At 38.6% G+C, this 21,799-nt stretch overlaps 1 protein-coding gene across 4 annotated transcripts in view; it reads right to left on the bottom strand.

The window, feature by feature from the left end:
• tafa5a (TAFA chemokine like family member 5a) overlaps window positions 1-21,799 on the bottom strand; it is a 329,946-nt gene that overhangs the window by 62,143 nt on the left and 246,004 nt on the right. For all 4 annotated transcript variants that reach the window (XM_088072751.1, XM_088072752.1, XM_088072753.1 and 1 more), the window contains one exon: window positions 12,165-12,314. In XM_088072751.1, coding sequence (XP_087928877.1) covers window positions 12,165-12,314 — 150 coding nt within the window. The remainder of the gene's footprint in view (window positions 1-12,164; window positions 12,315-21,799) is intronic.

Below are 21,799 nucleotides of genomic sequence, written 5' to 3'. Positions count from 1 at the left end.
TAGTTTTCTTCAATGGAGTCTGATGAAAAAAAATACATGGGGAACTGAAGGTGTGAAAGGCATACCTGATTAAACTGGCTGTCTGACTGAAAGGTGAAGCAGTAGTCTTTACGTAACATATCCTTAAAATTATATTGATTTTTTTTTTGTTCAGGTGAGACCTTATTTAAGGTGGATAAAATACATTTTTTTGCTGGCCCCCATCCACAGCAGTACATTACTTATCTTTTGTGGCGGCACTTCTCTAAACTGGGGGCATGTCGACTGAAAATGTCTATATGAAATACTACCACTATAGATAAGTACATCATACAACCCCACTTAAAAAAAATTGGACTATCCCTTTAACTGCTTTTAATTTTATTCCCATACGCTTATCGAGCACTTTTAAAAAAAGCCTCTTTTTCATTTCACTCGGATTAATTATAATAAAACACAGAAAGCAAAATGCACAACAATGGGGCATCAATAACCTCTGACGTTATCATCAACTCAGAACCTTGGAACACCTGGGTCCACTTCATCACCTTGCGCCTGTAGATTTATGAATGCCAAGCGCAACGGGTTCCAGGCAGAAGGGGATATGCGGATAATGCAGCTTCATTAAGAAAGAGGGTAACGGCTCGCCTGAATGCATTATGGCATCTGTATGAACTATATCATGTGGGATATTAAATATTTACAGTCAATGTATGCATATAGAATCACTCCTGCACACATGCAGCAGACTACTTCTTCATCTTTGGCTACATTAACATCCATCATTTGGAGAAAAAAAAAGGAATGGTAGCAATCTGTTTTTGAAAAAATGCTGCATCAAAGTACGACGTGGTGAAGTACGTGCTCTTAGTTAGCTGCAGGGTTGTAATAATGTTGAGTTTTACATAACCTCAATTTTTTTTCTCTTTATATTAAAAGGGAATTTCAAAATAAATGTGTCTTTGATTAAGGTGTTTTATTGAAAAAATCGAGTAATATATACATTTGGTTTGTGAAGTGATCCTTTAATGAGAATTTTTTTCAAAAAAAGGTCATTTTTTTAAAGAACCGTGAAATGGATTTTCATTATTGAGGAACTCAGCAGGAAGGAGGGCAATAAACCAACATAACGCAAGGTTAATGGATGGAAAACTTACAGTAACTCTGCCACCGAATGAAAGCCAAAGCACGACACTTTGCATTATTTTTATGCTAATGTGCGCCACTCGTCAGCTATTTCGCCCTGCGGGGAAAACACAGGCTTTCTTTGTATTATATTTCTGCTTGTCATACTGCAAAAAAACACAAACTGGCTCAGTATTTCTGTGTGTAAACCCACAAAGAAATTGTTTTGATATCAGTAACTCCAGAGGGAGAGCTCTGCATTAATATTTCCAAAAATTTAGAGTGCCCAGAAAAAGGGAAAAAAAGGAAAAAGAAACCCACAGACACTCGTATGGAACTTTGGCTCTCGTTCTCTCTCACACCGTGTAAAGGCGATGACTTGACAGTTGGAGCAATCTGCCTCAATAATGTTCAGGGAGTGTGAGAGGAAGGAGAGAAGAGTTCTGAGAAACAGCAACGTCTTTAGTTCCGAGTTTCTGAGAGCTCCTGCGGCTTAAAAAACAACACTGTTAGGTAGAAAAGACAACAGTGTTAGGGAGTGTTGCCAAATTATTACCTTGTTTTATGATATAAAAAGAAATGATTAAAAAAAAAAGCAACATGATGAAATTTTGATTAAATTCAAATTCTTTTCTTTCTTTTTTTTATTCATGGTTTTTATTTATTTATTTATTTATTTTTACAAATAATACATATCCCATTTTCTCTCACTAATTATATTTGCTACCCTCAAGTCTTGTCACAAAACTGGAATTTCTAACTTAGGAAACACTGCCTTGAAAAATATCAACATTGGATCGCACTTTAAGAATTGATATTAAGGACAAAATTGTAATTTTTTAAATTAAAGATAAATAGGCTTTCAGCAAGGCTCCAACATGACATTGATGATTTTTCTTTTCATAGTTAGGGACTGTACTTCATCTTCTTCTTTATCAGAGTTGGAGCGTGACTGTGGTTCTTTCATTTTAAGGCCCTTTCTAGAGCTACAAACATTTGTCCTTGAGCTTCCCCAAGTGACTGGGGAAAACGAGTGACACTCCATCCACCATAAATAGCCATATATTACAGTTTCTGGCCATGATAAATGGTGTAATTTTGGAGATTTTTACAGAAAACATGCCTGTAAAACCCACTTCTGGGTTTTGAGGTTTAGAGGTTATTCTATATAAATACAAAATACAACTACTTAAAGTTGAGAGTCCCTTCAAAGCCAAATCAAAAAATATAACTCCCTCCCTAATGCTTGAAAAATTATCTGATGCGCCTCCCTTGTTTTGTACCGCCCACTCCCCTTTCATAAAAAACAGTCCCTTAGTTGCAGAAAACAGCACAATGACTGTAGTAAACATTACCACTACCTACTTTTGTTTAAATGAAATGCCTACCACTAGAAATGCAAAAAAAAAAAAAAACACACGTAAAAGTGGGTGATCAACATAAAAGTTAAACAAATTTTGGCTTTTGAACAACACAACATAAATTATTGTTAATAAATTATTAAATTAAAAACCCAGCAGTAAAGAAGGGAATCTCTAAATATCACTGCCTGGAAGCACAGCCAGACCTTTCTTCATCTCACTCTGACACTTCATTCTCTGACCTAATTCACAAAGGGAATATAAAAAAGTTCCTTCTTGCAGAAGTTTTTTATTTTTAACCTATACCATCAGTGTCACAGCAGGACTGAGCTCTTGCAGTAGGTGGAAGCAGTATTTTATACTTCAGTCTACATTATACATTGGCACTAAAATTTGAAATGGTTTCCATTTGTTATTTTGCTGACGATATTATACATATTTTTTAGTTTTCTCTCTATCACCGTACCACTGCTGTTTTTCTCAGTTCAGGTTATTTGGTAAAAGCATTTTGCAACCTCACAGTCAACAGGATGCTGACAGATGAGGTCCATCGCATAGAAACGACACAGACGAGCTAAATTTACAACACACTGATGCCAAAATAAAAATTTGTACTTACTTTTACTTTTACTAAATCTTATATGTGGTAACTGAAAAAAACATATTTTAGCTGGAAAAACTACTATGATCCTGAGATTATAAGGAAAAGGTTTCCATGTTTTTAAACACAAGACAAACAATCAAACTGAAATTAAAGATGTTATAATGCCAGTTTGGATATTGAAGCAACACTGAATTACAAATTCTAGATTTCTGAAGTCGGAAAATGGTATTCTGTCGACAACGCCAGTTCAAATGAGAAAAGACAGGATGCAAAATAGTCGCGGGTTGTGTATCCTGGGTGTGATCTGTATATAAAAAGCGCCATGTGATTTGTGCCCCGCTCCAGTTTAGAGTCTACAGCCTCCAAACCAGCACACCCAAGGAGAAGCAACCCACCTCAGGCTGCGGTCCCCATCTGCCTGCCCTCTCCCCCTCCTCTCTGTTTGACAAGGCCGCAGCCCCGTGGTCATCAGTCTTCAGCCTGCGCCATACGTGTGTGTGTGTGTGTGTATATGTGTGTGTGTGTGTGTGTGTGTGTGTGTGTGTGTGTGTGTGAAAGAGAAAGAAAAAGGCCATAAGACAAAAAAATAGTGAGAAGGAGGGACATTACAGATTTACCACTGGACCATCTTTTCCAGTCCCCGCTCCCTCTGGACAGCGCTGTGGTAGCGGCTAGCTTGCTAACTCGCTGCCGGAGCTGACATGACATGTTTCCCCAACAGACTGCGGCCCCCTCCTTTTCTCGCTGGATCAAATCAAACCAGCGGGCTGATGCAGTGTGATTGGAGCTCTGGTACTGTCTAATAGCCCAGAGACTGAGCCTGACGCATACTGTTGTCTCCTCTATCACCGCCTGATTCACTCCTCATCTGCAAGTTATCCAGGGATGTGTGTCTAGTGGGATGAGGGTGATTTTCATAGCTGGCGATGCAGCTTTACAGATATGACAACGCAAGTTATGTGTTAGCAGAGTTAACTACTCAAATCCTTTACATGAATAAATGTAGCAATACCACACCAGAAAAATACAAGCTGAAGTCCTGCATTAAAAAGCGCACACACATATTGTCAGCAAAATGTGTTAAAAGCATCAAAAGTAAAAGTACTCAGTAGGCAGACAAAAGGCTAATTTGATGGTGATGTGTTTTGCATACAAACTGTAGATAATATAGGATTATTATTAATGATGCATCAGTGTATCTCGTTGTTTGTCAAGGTGGAGCAAATTCTAACTATTCTCTATAGTGTTTATCTGCTAAACCCACAATCTCATGAAGATATTTCTGAATATATTTGCATCCTAAAAAAACTTTATTTTCTTAAAACAAGTGAAAAGTCCAGTCATTTTTTTTCTAATTAATTCATTTATTTTGAAAAAAAACCCTCTAGAAATAAGAGTCTGTGGCTTGAAAGAAGAAACTTTGAGGCAGGTTGCTGCTTAGAAATGATAAACAATGAAACTATTTAAGAAAATACTGTAAATTGCATTCATAATAAGTGAAATATTGTTAGTGCTCTGTCAGATTTTTTCTTAACTTTTAAAATGTTATTATTGATATTTTCATAATTACTAGGGCTGTTCCGAATATCAGCTTTTGGGCATCGAAGCTTTAGTGAGAAATATCAGTGATAAATCTAGTCTTCAAGTAAAGGTTATAAAGTCAGGCTTTTAAAAAACATTAGTTTTATGTCAATGCAGCTAAAATAATGTGAGAAGCAAATATTATGGCGAGCCAGTTTCTTTTGGCATATCTGGCACTAAACTTTTTGGGGGTCCTATGCAAATTTATGGGGGTCCACTATTCCAGCCACTTCACTTTTTTGACAGCTTGCTAGTGTATCTGTAATCTGTGAAGCATGGTCAAACAATCACAGTTTCAGTATTACTGGACTGCTGATACTGATGACAGATGAGAGCGAGTCGGAGTCATTTAACAATCACTAACCTTAAATGTCCTTGTTGTAGAGTAACTAAAAATAATTAATGTTGATGTATAATGAATAATGCTTTCAAGCATTCGGGTCAGCCCTAACAATGACAATGTATCAAAAGACAACGTAAAAACTATGTGAAATTTATGAATCTACAGAGAATTATCCACTGAATCTGCAGCTCTGCAGAATTGTACAAAGCTAAGGCTTTACACAGTAATTTACTGGAGCCTCTTTCAGCTTATTGTTTTGGTTCTTCTGGTCACAACTTTTACTGTTTTGGTCAATTCCCACTCACAGTGTCTTTTTCAAAAAAGCAAACAACCTTAAAAAGCCACTGCACTAACTGTTCAACATAGAACTCCAGATAAACTCAGTTAGCCACTAACAGCTAAACATAATGGAGCATTTTGCAACTTAACAGCAAGATTTTTCCCTGGGTAGTTGGTAGAGACCAAAAACAGAGCTAAAAGAGAGTAAATATTGGAATGGGTGGCCAGAAATAGTACTCCTTCTACTACTGAAATGAGTGATAATGTTGCCCCTTAAGTGCTTTATGTGTAAAAAAGGAAACTGTTTGCTAATGAGGTGTTGATATGTCACTGTTGCAGTTACAACTTGTTTTTGCTGCCCCAAGTGGCCACAAAAGTCAGTTACTGCAGGCTTTAGGACTAAGTTGCAGCATCAATTGAGTAATTAAAAAAAGCAAAATTATCACCTTGCTTAAGTTTATGATAACAAAAAAAATCTTATTCTGCTATGTACCTTTTTTTCCCAAAATACAGGTAGTTTAGTAAAAAGTACAAAAAAAAAGAAAATCATGAAATGGACAAACTCAAGTAAACTACAAAAACCTCAATATGTAGTTAGTACACTATTGAGTAAATGTACTTAGTTCTTTTCCACTTATGTGTGTCAGTGTATCATTCTCACCTTTTTTCACACACAAACGAGCATGAACACACTGTATTATTTGTGAGCCTAAGCCTCTTAAAACCGGACACCTTTGAGGCTTTCGTCAATGTCAGCATTCCGGCAAAAGGAGACCAAACACAAACAACGTCACCTCAGGCGGGGACTCCCCGCTGAGCTATCACTGCCACTGCTGCAGCCAGTGACCCTCAACAAGCTCCTCCACGTCTCTGGAGTCGCCCCCCTCTGCAGCTGTGTCACTCTTTCACTATGCAGCCGGCATGAGTGGGTTACTTTCTGTTTCTCTCTAATAGCCTCTCTCGGTCTCTCGCCCTCCTAATAAGAATCAATATCAGCTCTCTTAAAAGTCATCAAGCACAAAGGTAAAGAGGCTCAAGAGCATGAAATTGCAGATGAGAGAGGGTGTACTTATGCAACACTAGGCTGCGATATAGGCCTTGAACGGGTACAGCCATCGAAGATATACAGTAGAGAGAGAAAACCTATAAGAGTGTGCACGAGAGAGATAAAAAAAAAAGAAATGAAAGAAAGAGGGGTCAGAGAGTTAAAGCATTTCGTGCCGCAGAGACGTGATTTGGGAAGGTTTTGTTGTCTTTTTTCCAAGCTAGTCTCCTTATGGACCCGCACATCAAATAGCGCAGCTACCGAAATCTTATCATGTCAACGGCTTATCTCCCATTTTCACCTCCTCAAAGCAATAAACACACAAAGAGCATCTGGAAGATGGGAAATGCACAACAACAAAGAGTGACACTTCAGGATCAACGGCACTACAGCACTCTCTCCGTTTTCATTACCACATACTGTCCTGGAAGCCAGGTGAGTCTGCTGATGGAGCTATGGATTATCCTGCATGCGTGGTGATGCAGAGTCTGAAGCATGAAGGACACTGATCGTGTCAGCCAAGGCAAAGGCACATTACAACAGAGAGCAGACCTCAAGGACTCAAGTAGATTAAAACTGATTGAAATCCCATTTGTGGCATTTGGGGTCTTTTATGTCAGCTTTCTCTCTTGCTCTCACTCTCTTTGGATGTCCCCGAAGAGAGCAGAGCCCGAGTCTGAATAAACAAATAAGATTGCATTTGTGGAGACAAGCATTCCCAGATTTGCATGGCAATAATATCAAGCTGTGGGACATTGTAATATGAACAGCAATAAGGGTGTGCATGCGTGGGTGTGGGTCGGTTTTTCTTGATGTGACAACATGCCAGGAAATGATAAATTGCAATCTGACAGAAAAATATGCATACGCGGAAATACCTGTGTCTATGCATATGTTCAATTATCAAAACCAAATATTAGATTTAGCTTTAAATATTATGCATAGGTAGGTAGGTGGAAAATCCTAATCTTTATCTGCAAAGTAACTAGTGGTTGTTGAATATATTTAGTTAGCAAAATGAAAAAATACTATAAGTATGAAGCAGGAAAAGATGGAAAAACTGCAAGTGCAAGTACCATAAAATTGGACTTGAAGGTTCAGTGTTTTAGATATAGAGGCATTGTTGGCAGATACTGCATATAATATTTATAACTATGTTTTTTTAGTGTATAATCGCCTGAAACTAAAAGCTGTTGTGTTTTTGTTGCCTTAGAATGAGCTGTTGTATCTATATATAGAGCACATCCTCTCCAACAAAGTCTGTCGTTTTGCCAGAATGGACAAAGCAAACACTGACTCCCAGTCCATTTACATCCACCATTGTTCCTCTACACACTTGGCACACAGAAGACATTTCAGTAATGCAACCTTACCGCTCAGAGTCACTAAATCCTACACTCTACACCTTTAAATACATTTAGTTGAGTGCGCTTTATTGTGTTGACTTTATTTTCATCTGTTCTCATCAATTTGACTCCACAAAGACTTTTGTTCCTTCAGTTTATCCTGAAGACTGCTCTCTCCTTACTCAGGTTGTTTCACTGCATGGGAGGGACTGTCTTAAAAACTCACAGTATTTGCACTTAATTACTTTTTTTCTAATATATGGTAAATTTTCCTGCCAAGTGGTAGGTATACACCATGTAACTGCATATATGCATCTCTAACTACTAATTATGGATTAACAATACATCTATGGGCAAATTCACAAAAGCATTGAATAGCTGCTTAAACTGCAAAAACAACTATAAAACGCACCATCAAGGGGTGAAATGTACAGCTAACTATCCGACCAGGCAAAAAGCGTCTTGGTTTGCTTGTGATCTATTTAAAAATGTGTAAATGCCATTGCATTTTTACGTATCTATATAAGGAAATATGCACACATTTGGCTCCTTTCTATGCAAATGTGAAGGTAAAAGCAGCCCAGTTTAAAAGATCAGTGCTAATAGCTACACGCAGTTACTGAGAAATTATAAGCATCAAAAGATGTTGGTAACTGAAGTGCATTTATTAGGGGTGTCGCACCCAGACTTTCCAGTGATCATGATAGCAGCAGTGGCAGCCAGGTAAAGGCTTCGTCATGCCAGGCATGCCTCTGCACGTCGTCGATCAAGACCTGTTTGGGTATTCTTAAAAAAATTACAATAAAAGTTCCTATATTAGAACCCTTTAAATGTTACCCACAGAAATAGTATCTCATTTGATAACTGTTTTTCCTTCATTTTTTGTTGGAAACTCAGCACAGTGACCTGCCATTTCTATCAAATACATCATGCTCAGAACACTTGGTGATTAGCTGCAAGTAAAACCATACAAATAGTCTTTTATTTTCTGGATCTGTGTACTAAAGCGATCCAATGCAGGTATAATTTGACTGGGGAAGTTTTGACACTACTTGGTACTGGGTTATTTGGCCTATATGACACACAGCTTTTGGACCTAAAGCTAAATTTCAGTTTTATTTTTCTCTCTGCCATTGTCAGGCCTTATGTGTTTTTGATGCAAGGCAACATTTTTACTTTATCGCATCGATAATTGAGGACGCAAAAGGTTAAAATTGCTTTAAACTTTATGGCCATGTTTGTGCTGAAATATCATTAACATGATATCTTTTGTGAATCGGACCTTGGGATGGGGCACGCAGCAGTTGAGAGTGTTGCACAGTTCACATTACTATTAGCAGCCGCAATCTATTCATTGTGAATTTGTCTGTCAGTGCCAGTTTGTAGTCCTAATTACATTCACACCAATGAGTGATCTACTGTACAGTCTCCAATCGACTTGTATGTCTTTGAGCTGTGGGAGTAATCAGGAACACTCAGGGTAAACCCAGCAGACTCACACACAGGTCGAAATTCAATCCCAGTGCCTTGCTGCTTAAGACTGCTGTGCAAATAACCACCAAGCCACTTGTCCCCCATACTTCAAAATAAAATATTTACAGGGAATGATTATGATTATAGGCGACTGTTGTACGTAAAATAAAACTGCATATGAGATTTAGACCTCCTTACATTCTCTGGATCACAAACATCTAGAGTCAAATGAAAGGTTGGGTATTGTATGTGATTAAATTAAGAAAAATAAACAAAAATGTTCAAAAAACTTTGACTAAAATACATTCCTGGCTGTCTATTAGCATATCAACCCTCTCAGCCTCTCAGCTCATCTGGTAGTAGTCTGCTAACTCTTCCCAGAGTCCAAATTAACATCATCATTATTACCTGTCGATTACCTGTTTCTCTGTTTTATCTTTTCAATTTCTTTAAAATGGTTTTATTTGCATTTTATTGCTCTATCCTGCATTTAAATGCATTATGTCGAGCAATTGGAATTGATTTTGTCTGTGAAATGTACACAAATAAACTTGCCTTTCCCTGAGTCTATGGCAGCACTTGCACAATTTTATTGCCATTTATTTAGTATATGAATCTTCATATTGACAAAACAACTATATGAGTATAATTTTCTGGTTTATTTCATTAATTTTATTTTCGTTCAGGTACTTGGCTGCACTGCGAATCTCTACAACTGCCGTCCACCTTCGCATGTCTCTTAAAAGTCAGACGATAAGACTAAGCTCTCTTCAGAAAAAGAGGAGTATCAAGCCCACACGAAATGCCACAGTGCTCCTCGGAGCCCACGTTGTGACAAATACCTCCTGATATTATCTGGACACTGTGGGTTTATGCAGCATCCATACAACTTATTCACTGGCAAAGGAGGCGTGTGTAAGGACAGCAAAGTGTGTCCACAGCACAGGTGGGCATGCGGTCATGTCTACAAGATCAGATAGTTCTTTATAGGGCTCCAGGAAGAGTACAAATCTCAGCCTGAAGCAATTTGGCCAAAAGAAGAAACTGAATTTGAGGAACACCTCCAAATGTCACGTTCATCTGTGCCTGCCACACAAATAGGTATCAGCCTCCGTCCATTTCCACAAAGCCCTCTCCTCATATGATCAGCAGGTAAGACCAGTCAAACAGCGCACTGAGAATAGGCAGCCTCTCCAATCAGAGACACAACTGTGAAGGCACAGTCGAATAGCGGGCAAAACAAGACATCCAAAGGTACAATTCACTGCAGGTCCTTCCTAACTAACTGAGATGTTTACTCCGCCTTCACCTGTGCACATAACCTCTCCTCCCACCCCAGGCTGGAGGCCACATCATGGGAGAGAGAGACTTGGTGACAGACACCCTAAGAGACAGTGGGATGGCAATGGAGATGTCATAAAGACATGTAAGAAAACCCAAAGTCACAGCATCGTTTAACCCCATCTGAAGATCCTTTCAGTTCTCGTGGAGACTGTTACATATATGTGAGGAAGCCATAGCAACAACTGATGAGATGCTTCCTTTCAGCTATCCACATACAGTAAAATATTAAAGGTTTACTATACAGGATTTGCCTAAAAAAAACATTGTATGAACTCATATAAAAGTCTGTGGCAGTGTTTTTCTGCAGAGATTCTGCCCTTTGCTTGTATTTTCTTTTTTTTATGTCTGAGGTGAGGTTAGGCTTTACAAAAAGGTAGCCATCAGATGTAAGACCACGAGCAACAAGTATCCAAAAGCTATGAAAATGGTGGACACAACATCAAAAAAAAAATTAATTTACAATGTCTCACTGTAAAATCTGAAGTTGATCTTGCATAAAGTAATCTTGGAAACCGATTGCCTTGAAAAAGTAAAGTAGATATAATTATTTTAATTTGCTTAATTTATGTTAACTGTATATCTTTTTATGATTATTTCTGTAAGTAATTTATAATTGGTTTAATCTAAAATGACGGAAGACAGTGAAAATTGTCATAGAGCCTAAGGTGACAACTCCCAATCGCGTGATTTACCGGACAAACAGTCCAAAACCAAAGAATTCAATGTGGCAGTGGCAGAAACTGCAGTTCCTCAGCTGGCCACTTGAGGCTGGCTTTAGCTAATTTCACAAGTCATGACAACCCTCACCTGTTAACATTTCATTGAGGATCAAAGTTATGCATAATTAAGGATGAGCTGCTTTGAGTGACAGGCTGTCTGCGAGGTATGATCTCAGTCAGATCCATTCCACAGCCAAAGACACTCCAGAAACCAAGATGGTTTGACTGAAATGGTGAATTTGAGACTTCAAAACAGTCACAAACCAATAGATGATGCTAAAGTGGCTACGTCCATTACCTTTATACAGCCTATGTCCAAGACCCAAAGGTATGGAATTTACTTCATACTGATATTTTTTACCTTATAATACTGTACACAAATTTAACAAAAAGGACTTAATTATACTCAATTATATTGATACTATTATCATTTGTCAAAATAGTTGTAATTCATTTTCTGTTAATCAACTAAATGGTTATTGGGTAATTCTAAACAATCTCTAACAACGGTAATAGCAACACAAAAGCAGACAAGGCAGATACTACACCACAAGTGACACAATTCCATGAAATATGAGCCCATCTGTTGGTGGGGGATTTATAAACCCCCTTGCAGCCACTTTTTAAAAATGATTCAACTGTAAATTGATTTGTTGCAGGCTTTGCTAACATCACAAAGACAGCCCTGTGATCCACTTTGCTCCACATTGTGGGTTTATCCACCTTAAGCCCCTTCTTAAAAACAGCCGAACCCCTAACTGCCCTGATGACATGATTCAACACTTTGATAGTGCTGATTTTTACACTCAATTTTCTTCATATGTGTCAACACCGGCATAATCCAATGTAAAAGTCAGATATGCCTCAGGGAAAAATGTACTCATGTTTGAGTAGTTTTCACTCAAGTGGCCCCTTAAAGTAAGCGAGCTAAGCTGGGATCCCCCGGCTGCCCCTCCTCCTCTTACCGTCCACACAGGCAGGTCTGGCTCTTGTAGTTCCAGCGATCTGGCCCTTCTTACAGGCGCAGCGGGCCGTCTGCCTGGCGATGGTCCGCCGTGGTTGGCTGCTGTCCCTGTCCAGCGTCACAATCTCACATGTCCCCGCTGCCAGCTGGCCTGGAAATGACATTGCACCACAGAATGCGAGGTCAGAGAGATGAAATCATAAACGGCAAAATAACCTACTCTGTCTCTTCTGTTAAATTTGTATTCTGTCACTTGTTCAGTGGTGTATTTCTGTTATTTTTCATAATCCTTTGGAGCCCAATTGGCACCGCACAAACATTACCGAAATCTAGGGAGTAGATCTCACTGGGGCCACTAAAACAAGTACATGCTCTGCATTTATTATTTTTTTCTGTATTTATCAACAGCATTCTTTCTCATCTTGAACATAAACAACAATTTGAACACAGCCTGTCCGTTAAAGCAAGACTGTAATTTTGCTTAACGGCGACCATTTTGGCAACGAGTGGCATGACACGTGACATGTTAAAATGAAGTGTAGCAGCCTAGTAGAGTCAGGATATCACAAACTGACATTGTACTGAGTTTATCACAAAATCACAAAAAGCTAGCAACAAGCTAGTCAGCTGACATTTACGAAACGCTAGTTTGCTCCAATTAATTAGCTAACATTAGCTACTGGTCACACCAGGATAAGTAAGGCTGGAACGACATACTGAGTGAACTGAGTGTGGGTGCATTTCATTTCTCATCAATCAATATTTCTTTTCTGGCAGTATAATTTGCTATTTCATTTTTCAAAAGCTGCAGTTTCAGTTTAATGACCAGGTTGAAAATGTGAAAGGCATACAAAAACAACATAATCCTATTTCAAACAAAAGACTTAAACTATATTCAATACCAGTGAGAATATCCTTTTGAATGTTCACATTTATGTCCAAGGAGCCGTGGCTTCTCCAAGCTTTGACGGCCTTAACCCTGAACAGTTCCAGTGAGGGTGCTCCGAGGATCACTGTCGTGGTACTGAGCAGCTCACAGATGTGACTACATGTGTGAAGGGACTATAGAAGACAATGAGGAAATTACTTTTAAATTTCAGTTACCTAAAGACTACCCACAAGCTATTTCTCATTAAGGGCAACATCCTATCAGCACACCTCTTTGAAGGTAAAGTGCCCATTAGCCAAGAATGAAACACATGAATACTGATGAACTTTGTAATTGCTGCCAAGTCCCCCCATCTTACACACACATGCTCCATGTATTCAATCAGGTGACCTTCGGCCTCGTAGCCGGGCCCTTGCTGCTCGCAAATTAACCTTTGTCTGTGTGTGGAGGCCCTCGGGTGCCATCCTGGAGAGGCTTATCAGGATCTAATTGTGATTGGCAAGGGGATGGAAGTTGTGATTAAATCTGGACTTGAGTCCCGAACACTTGGGTGGCTGGCTTAATGAACTGAGCTGTGAGGGGTCACACCCGGGGTAATGGGGATCTATCAGGATTCATCCACATACTGTGGTGGCCATGGGCACAGATGGAGAAAATGTCTGTGTGCATACAGTATGAAGCCAATTTTAAGGTGCATGTTTAAGAATAAATACACAATCTTCCTCATTAAATGTATTTTTAGGGTTAAAAAACATACATTTTAGGCCACTTCAGTAAATATGGATTGCCTCTCTGAACTCAGATTTCCCATCCTTAATTACTTATTTATATTTTCTTTCCCTTTGCAACTTTTCTTCTTTTTCTCTCTTTTTTGTTTATAGTTTTGGTATTGCTATGGGAATATTTTGAGAAAAAAATCATACAACACAAACGATGCACTGATACACCACCACCAGAACTGACATTTTTATCCCGAGTCTTTAAATACAGATGCTTTCTCAGGTCCCTTGGAGTGTGACAACAACGCCGAAGTCATCCTTCGGCGTCAGTATGTAACACACGGCTTCCCCTAGGTAAAACATGTTCTAAAATGCGATTAACGCAATCAAACTGTTATGTTTAGGCTACAAATCTGCTTAGCATCATGTTTTGTGTTAAAGTAAGTGCAAAGCATGATGTAAGCGTGTCACACTGGTTTCACACAGGACACAAACAGCGGTCTCCTGGGTTAAACTCTGTATTTGTATTTGCCTCCCCTCCCTCCTGCCCTACGCAGACATACTAAGTTGCGAAACTACAGTACAGTACCACATAATCATACGTAATATACTACATGGTTTTCACTGGACAGTAGCAATAAGTTAATTTATACTAATTTATTCCTTTTCATGAAAAAAAAATGCTAAGAGTAAAACTGTAGTTTATTTACAAGTAAACGCACTAACTGCGAGTCGGCAATTAAATTGGCCACAAATGTATTCACAATATTAAGACCACTAATCTTTAGCCATCTCTGTCTCTAGTGATTCCTCTATAGCTAGTAGCCACACATTAGTGGTATATATACGCATCTATAAATACAACTCTACTAAAAGGAATAAGGGGGGAAGTGATTACAAATGTGCAGAGATTTCTTAACATAAGCTGTCTTTGCTCGGAAATGCATGCCAACAAAATCCAATCTGTCATGTCTTTTGCACTTGGGAGATCAAGACTGAACCCCCCACCTTCACCACCCACTTCCACTGCTCCCCTCCTCTTCCTCTTCTCTTCTTTATTCTTTTACATTGCTTGCTCTTCTCTCCTTCGTGCCTTCTCACTTAACTCCCTCTTGCAACTCCTCAGTCTTCTCTGGATGATGCCGGATAATGACTTGTCATGTAAGCTCCTGTGCGCGCATGTAAAAATAGGTTTATGTGTATATGTGCGTGCATTTATTTCCTGCATCCTACCCCACCCACCACCTCTGCAGATCATCTCCTCATTGCCTTCTTCCTGCTTCCTCTCTTTGTCAGTTCCTTCTCCTTTGGAGCTCTTCCATTGCAAGAAGCTGAAAAGACTTTTTTTGAATGTCTTATGCAATCGTGCAGATCGCTGTGGCGCTGAGGTGCCATGTGTGAAGTCAACAAGCTCAAAGACTGGCTTATTTGACGTTGTGATTCTCTGATGAAATGTAGGCAATTAATGAGCTCCATCCACTCAAAAAAGAAGAACAACAAACAGGGGCCTTACATAGACTGTCACAGCTGTAGCTGCAGGGGAAATGAATTAATTTAATTTTCATGTTGTTTTGCAACGTATGTTTCTTATATACAGCTGCACTGACTTCTTTATGGAGATGACAAAGAATCTTACAGTTTTAAACACAGCACAAAAATAAAATAATTGTGCCCCTCTTCATGAGATACTTCAGTTGCAACTAGGGCTGCATCTAACAATTATCCTTATTATTGAATAACCTGCCAATTATTTTTTACAGTTAATGGTTTAGTCTATAAAATGTCCAAAAAAATGTGGAAAATGAACATCTCAATTTCCCAGAGCCCAATGTGATATCCTGAAACTGCATCTTTTGTCCAACCAAAAGTCCAAAACCCAAATTTGTACCATTTACTTTCAGAAATGACAAAGAAAAGCAGCATTTTTTACACTTCACACTCTTGAAATTGTAGCTAGAAAAACGACTGAAGCAGTTAATCAATTATCAAAATACTTGGCAATTAATTTTCTTTTGACTGACTAATCAATTAATAGGCTGATCGATTCATCTTTCTAATGGCATTGTGTTTATAGGTCCATGTCATGGATAAGAAGTTTAAGTTTAATGTTTCAGTAAGTGACTCACTGTGAGTGTATTCTTTTTGCTTCTTCTCCAATCTTTGCTATAATTACTTTGCAAGGCACATGGCAAATCATATTTGAATCATATTGTATGGCTGAATTAATTTCAGTTTGTGCAACATGCATAACTTGTTCTTGAAATGCCGTGCTTTATAGAGTTTGGTCACAGTCATTAATCATCAAGACTATGAGACTACAGTCATGGCAGCTTAGAGAGTTAAGGAGTCACCAAAAATATTCAAATTCATCCTTTGAGTAGCATACCAAATTTCATGTTAGTCTAATAGTTTTACTCAAAACCAGTCAGATATGTTACTCAAACCCACAACTGTCAAGCTTAAGGTTGGGCCAGAGGAAAAGCCAGAGGATCACCCAAAGTCATTGGGATATATCCTCAAGGAATCATGAAAATCCACTCAAATCATCCATTTAAATGTAATATTTCATAGGATACATTAAAAACTGTGACTTGCTGGTGGTGCCAGAGGAAAAGTCAGGGGGTTGCTAAAGTCAGTTGGAGTTATCCTCTGAGGACCAAGAATGCATGTACGAAATTTCTTGATAACCCACCCAAAAGTTGTTAAGATACTTCATTCCCAACCAAAGTGTTGGACTGAACGACCAATCGACAGACCGACATTGGCATCCCTGGAGCCACGCTAAAAGAGCTAGTACTAAATATCGAGTTTATCTAGTCTTGACTCACAATTCAAGTTCCCCAAACAGGTTGAATATATTGCGCCCTTCTTGTATTCAATATTTAGGCTGTGAATCTCAAGTATTTGGAATGATAGAGGTCTGTAGAGAATTGCAAATGAGACTTCGAGTTTTAAACAAGTTGGTTTCAGCTGTAAGCATTCTAGGTGTTTTGCATTCTTTCCAAATATTATGTGAGAGAACTTGAGGACAAGCTGGTCTCAGTCCTCCAATAAAGCAGTAGTCGACTCCATTCCTTCTTTTCTAAAACAAATTGCTCCAAGCATCCCCGTGGCTCTGCCTCCAGAGCACAGTGCCAGGGATACCACGTACATTGCCACTATTAAACATAGCAAAGCTAAACAAACAAAGCAAAAAAAACTGAACCAAACCCCAGCAACACAAGAAAGTGTTCCTCTTTCCATTGGCCTAAAGGGATCTGCAGAAAAGGTGAAAAAATAATACAGAATTCACAGCTCCAGACATATTTTCCAAAATATAACTTCTGCATTTTTGCGCAGAACTAAAATTGCATAGTATGTTACATACACAAAAGATGCAAGATTTAGTTCAGTCTCTTCACAGTCATCCTGTGAAGAAATTGGACTGTGAAGAGAGGAAACAGTAATCCTGTTTCCTGGGATAGCCTCATGAATAGTAGGAAAATCTGAAACTGGCAGGTGTTCTCAGAAACAAACCAAAAGCTTGTACCAGTGGCGCTATGATTTATCATCACCCTTATCAGCTTCTGTTGTTGAGCGGTTGTCAGCTTGGCCAGCCAAATGGCTGATTAAAATGTATGTGTGGCCACCCTAGAGTGAAATGAAAGCTCTGACTGTGGCAGAAGATGGATTCATGTGGCAGAGCGTACGGCTTAATACAACGTAATGTTATTGACATGCTCCTATGCTTTATTATTTCTCCTCCTGCTCCTCAGCACATTACAATTGCTCTGCCATACACGGCCATTTGATAAATGTCCAGCACAGTTACAACACACAGAGACATGACAGTTTTTTCCCTTGTATTTTTTGCCCAGAAGGCTGAGAGCATGTCTTTTTAAGAAGTTCTTTCCATTCATTTTTTAGAAATATTCTTGTTGTTGCCGCTCAAGAGATCTCAATACAACTAAAGGCTGCTTCTTATAGTCGCAATCTGCTGAATCAAATGCTTAGATATTTATAAAATGTGTGGTTTAGGCATGGTAGGAGGGTTAGGTGTAGTTTTTTTTTATCCTTTGAAAATCTGCAGTGTGCTGGAGTCATGCTGTGATTGCATACTGTGCTGCAAAAGAAACAGCAAAGTATTTCTCAGTGTCCTTCTAAATGCGACACAAATGCGTTCTGCCTTGAAATTTAGAAAAAGAACTGCAGAATGAGTCTTTAATTAGCCCTCATTTTTACAGTGCTACTTGTAGCAGCATAAATAAAAAAGATAAGAGCTCATAGCCAAAAAGCAGCAAAGAATTGTTTGCTGATGGTAAATCAACACTGCAAGCCCTTGGCAATAAATATGAATTTTACTTGGTGTTAAAGTAAATACCTGCTTTCAGGTGATACTGTCTGTGTAACCACCTGGCAGTGTTAATTTAGATCTGTCTTCTGATCAGATAAATAGCCTATTAGCTTTAGTCACATTTCTGACATTTGATTATTGTTTTAGTCAACAAAAAACACATTCGTTTAGGCTAACGACTAAAGAATACATGTCTATTTCACATATAATTTATTTTATGTATTCAAGTAAATATTAAAAAAAACTGAGGGTACATGGTGTATTTCGAGAACAAAAGTTAGTTAACATTTCTACCTTAACTTTACTAAAATGGTAAAACATTTGATACCATTAATGCTAAACTGTCCTATAATTTAGTAGAGGATGTAGCCAGCTGACGGCTTACACTCATTCCTACGATACACAAACATATAAAGTAGCATTAAAGGGATAGTTCACTTCAAACAGTTTGCTCCAAAATCAAAAGTACCTATTTTTGTCCTTACCTTACCTCTTTATCAATCTAAAGTCTTTTAGTATGAGTTGCAAAGTGTCAGAGCTAATCAAGATAATCATGATAATAATTTCATGGTGATACAGTTGATGAAGAAAAAAATAGTTCCTCAATGAAACTGTTTTTATTTTTTGGCACTTTGAGCACGAGCTAAATGCTATCTAGATCCATTATATTGGAGAGAAGGCAGACATCTCTACAGCCGATATCTCTAACACTCTTCAACTCACACCAAAACAATCTATATTGATAAATAGCACTACAGGTAAGAGGAAAAACTGAATGAATGAATTTTGATGTGGGGATGAACTATCCCTTTAAAACTGAATCCACACTGTATTTCTCTTGATATTATGGTATTTTTACATTTGCTAACCATTTTGTAAATGTGCTGGCCTGCATTTTTGACTAGTTTGTCTAGCAGTTCTGTTTCCAGATTTTGTTTTCAACTTTAAGTGAGATTGTAGATTAATTTAGTTCATAAATGGTTACTTTTTCCCTCCGAAAAACCTGTGCTGTTGCCTAACTTTTCGTTAGCTATTAGCTAATGGTACTGAAATGCAATATGCTACTTATTAGTTAAATAAGTAGACTGGTTCCAGAACAAAATAACACAAGTCAGCTTTTTCTTAAAAAATGTTTTATCAAATCTTAAAGATTTGAGAGTTGACTGATAGGAGACAATTTAGTGACGAGTTTAAAAAACACGCCAGCAGCCCATATGAGGCCATGCTGCCTTTTGCTTTCAAACCAATGTGGTATGAGCCAACCAAGCAACTGACATTGGCTCCTTAGAGCACTTTGATCTCGCTGCCAAGGCTAAAAATATGCTTTGTAAGGTGAAGAACATTAAATGCTGAAATATAACATATCGATTTGTGTATTAAGCAAACAGTGTTGTCATGGTGTCGCTGAGGAGCTGAACGACTTGTGTGTGTGTGTTGTGAGGCAAAATAAATTAAAAGGATGCCAACGCAGGGACATGCTCCCTTCTAAACATCAAAAAAGATGCATGTAATGGCTAAAGCCTTGAAAACAAAAATGTTCTTTTCCACATATTCTCCACTTAACCCAGAAACACTACATGGCAGCTTGACGTAGTAGGAAACTAGCATCACATCTGTTCTGCTGGAGAGGACAGAGTGTGCATGTGTGTGTGTACATGTTAGACATTGCCAGACTAAAATGCTATATCACTCCAGTGTGCTACAGCTGTTCGGAATGAGAGAGGAGAGTCCGGCGCCAAGACTGCGAGTCTGAAATCCCATTTTGGATCCAAACGCTGCATTAGTAGAACCTTGATGTCATCCCTCTACCCTGAGGCCTGGCGGGCTAGTTTTTAAATGAATCCTTTTAACAAGCCTAATCAGAGGCTGGAAGAGCCAGCTGAACAGCATGTGGTATAACAGGAGGGAGAGCGGAGAAGAAGAAATTACAGCTTTAGGTAAAAGAGTAGTCAGATGATGTCGGGCCTGAATGAAATCTCCAACACGACCTGCACTTAAGGAGGAGGAGAGTGAGATTCACAGACAATAAAGCAGACCTTTCACTTGGACTACAATTTATTTGGAGTTCTGACTTTGACTGTAATTGAAAGCTGTTTGAAGAGGGTAGCGCATGTCCTTGATTGTTGCTGGTGTGAAAAATGATGTTCCAATTCAGAGCAATGTGGTAGGATGAATGGAATTGATTTGAAGAAATTCTGATCAGGTTACATCTGATGCAATCTCGAAACCCAACAGCTATCAATCTAAAAATTAAACACTGAGGGCAATGGCAAATATTTCAGGGGTTCCATTGCAGCCCGTGGATATGCAGCCATTTTGGCTGATCTCTATCAATAGATATTTGCAGATACATTTTTAGAAAGAATATTAAAAAAAATGTATCTGTCAGACAACACACGATGGTTTCGAATATTGCATTTTGGCTAAGACATTCTGCTTCGATTTTTCTCTACACGAACTGTTAACCTGCCGCTCAAACACGATGACATCAATACTACTAGAACTACATAGATGCGGAAATAAGAATGCTTCTGATAACAAAATCTTGTCCTATTGCCTACAGATTCTGCAGACATACAAATATATCTGTTAATAGAAATCCCGTTTGATGAATCATGATCAGTGAGCATAGCGAGTTTAACGATTGGCACAGTGGCAGGAGGGCCACATGTTTCCTGCAACATCCAATTCACATTCTGGGAAATTGCAGGCCCCGATAAATGCTACTCAGCCCCATTTCCAATTTTGTCCCAGTGGACACTCATGGTATTGGAGTAAGTAGATCCCCAAAAAGCATGTTTTACATTGGCCACCATCGTAAAAGCGATGTCTGCCAAACTGAGACTGTCAGTTACTTTTTATATTATGAATTGTTGATCCATTGAGGTTTTATATTTGTAAAACTTTCCTCAAGCCAAGAAAAACTATTTTAAAAAATCTGTGACATAATCAAAAAATAAAGTCTACGGGCTAAGCAGAAAACACACCACTGTGCATATTCTGTGGGCCACATAGGTTGCACAGGAAATAAACCTGGAGACTTTTCTTTCAGTGTATGCGCCAGGCGAGAATTAGCTTTCATAGGATAGCAAAGGAATTGCCCGCATTACTCTGCCTCTGATTGGCTAACATTCTTATCCTGACCCTAAGCAATCCTCATGCCCAAACCTTTTTCCGCCATCCTAGGATTTGCAAATTTGCACAGGTGAGATAGTTATCTGTCCGTATAAACTGAAGCTTTAGTGTACAAAAGTCAAGCTTTTACTGAGGTTAGCTTTGTGTTGGACTATTTCTTGGCCAGGAACAGTCCTTGAAAACAACAATCTGAAGCAAAAACCGCATCATGTTGTTTTTACACTTAACAGCTAGCCTGAACAAACAAATGAGATATAATGTGTTAATTTGCGGGACCTTAAAGGGGTGAAAAGCTGATTTTGTTACCTTTGAACAGAGCCAGACTGGCTTTTTCTACCTAGTCTACCCAGTCTTTAAGCTAAACTAAGCTAACCTGCTGCTGGCTCCAGCTTCATATTGAACCACCAGATATGGTTTATATTGATGCTTTTGTTTTAACGAGGCTAAAACCCAAACTATAAAATATATGCTTCAATAATTATGTTTAAATTTAAAAAAAAGAAGAGGAAAAACTGCAGATAATGTTCCACCATCTTGTTTCATGTACTATATTGCTGTTG

This window comes from Plectropomus leopardus, chromosome 22, assembly GCF_026936395.1.
Source record: "Plectropomus leopardus strain MGB_pleo_1.0 chromosome 22, ASM2693639v1, whole genome shotgun sequence".
NCBI lineage: Eukaryota > Metazoa > Chordata > Actinopteri > Perciformes > Serranidae > Plectropomus > Plectropomus leopardus.
The sequence above is the reverse complement of the archived record's forward strand: the minus strand, read 5'-3'. Positions and strand labels throughout refer to the sequence as shown.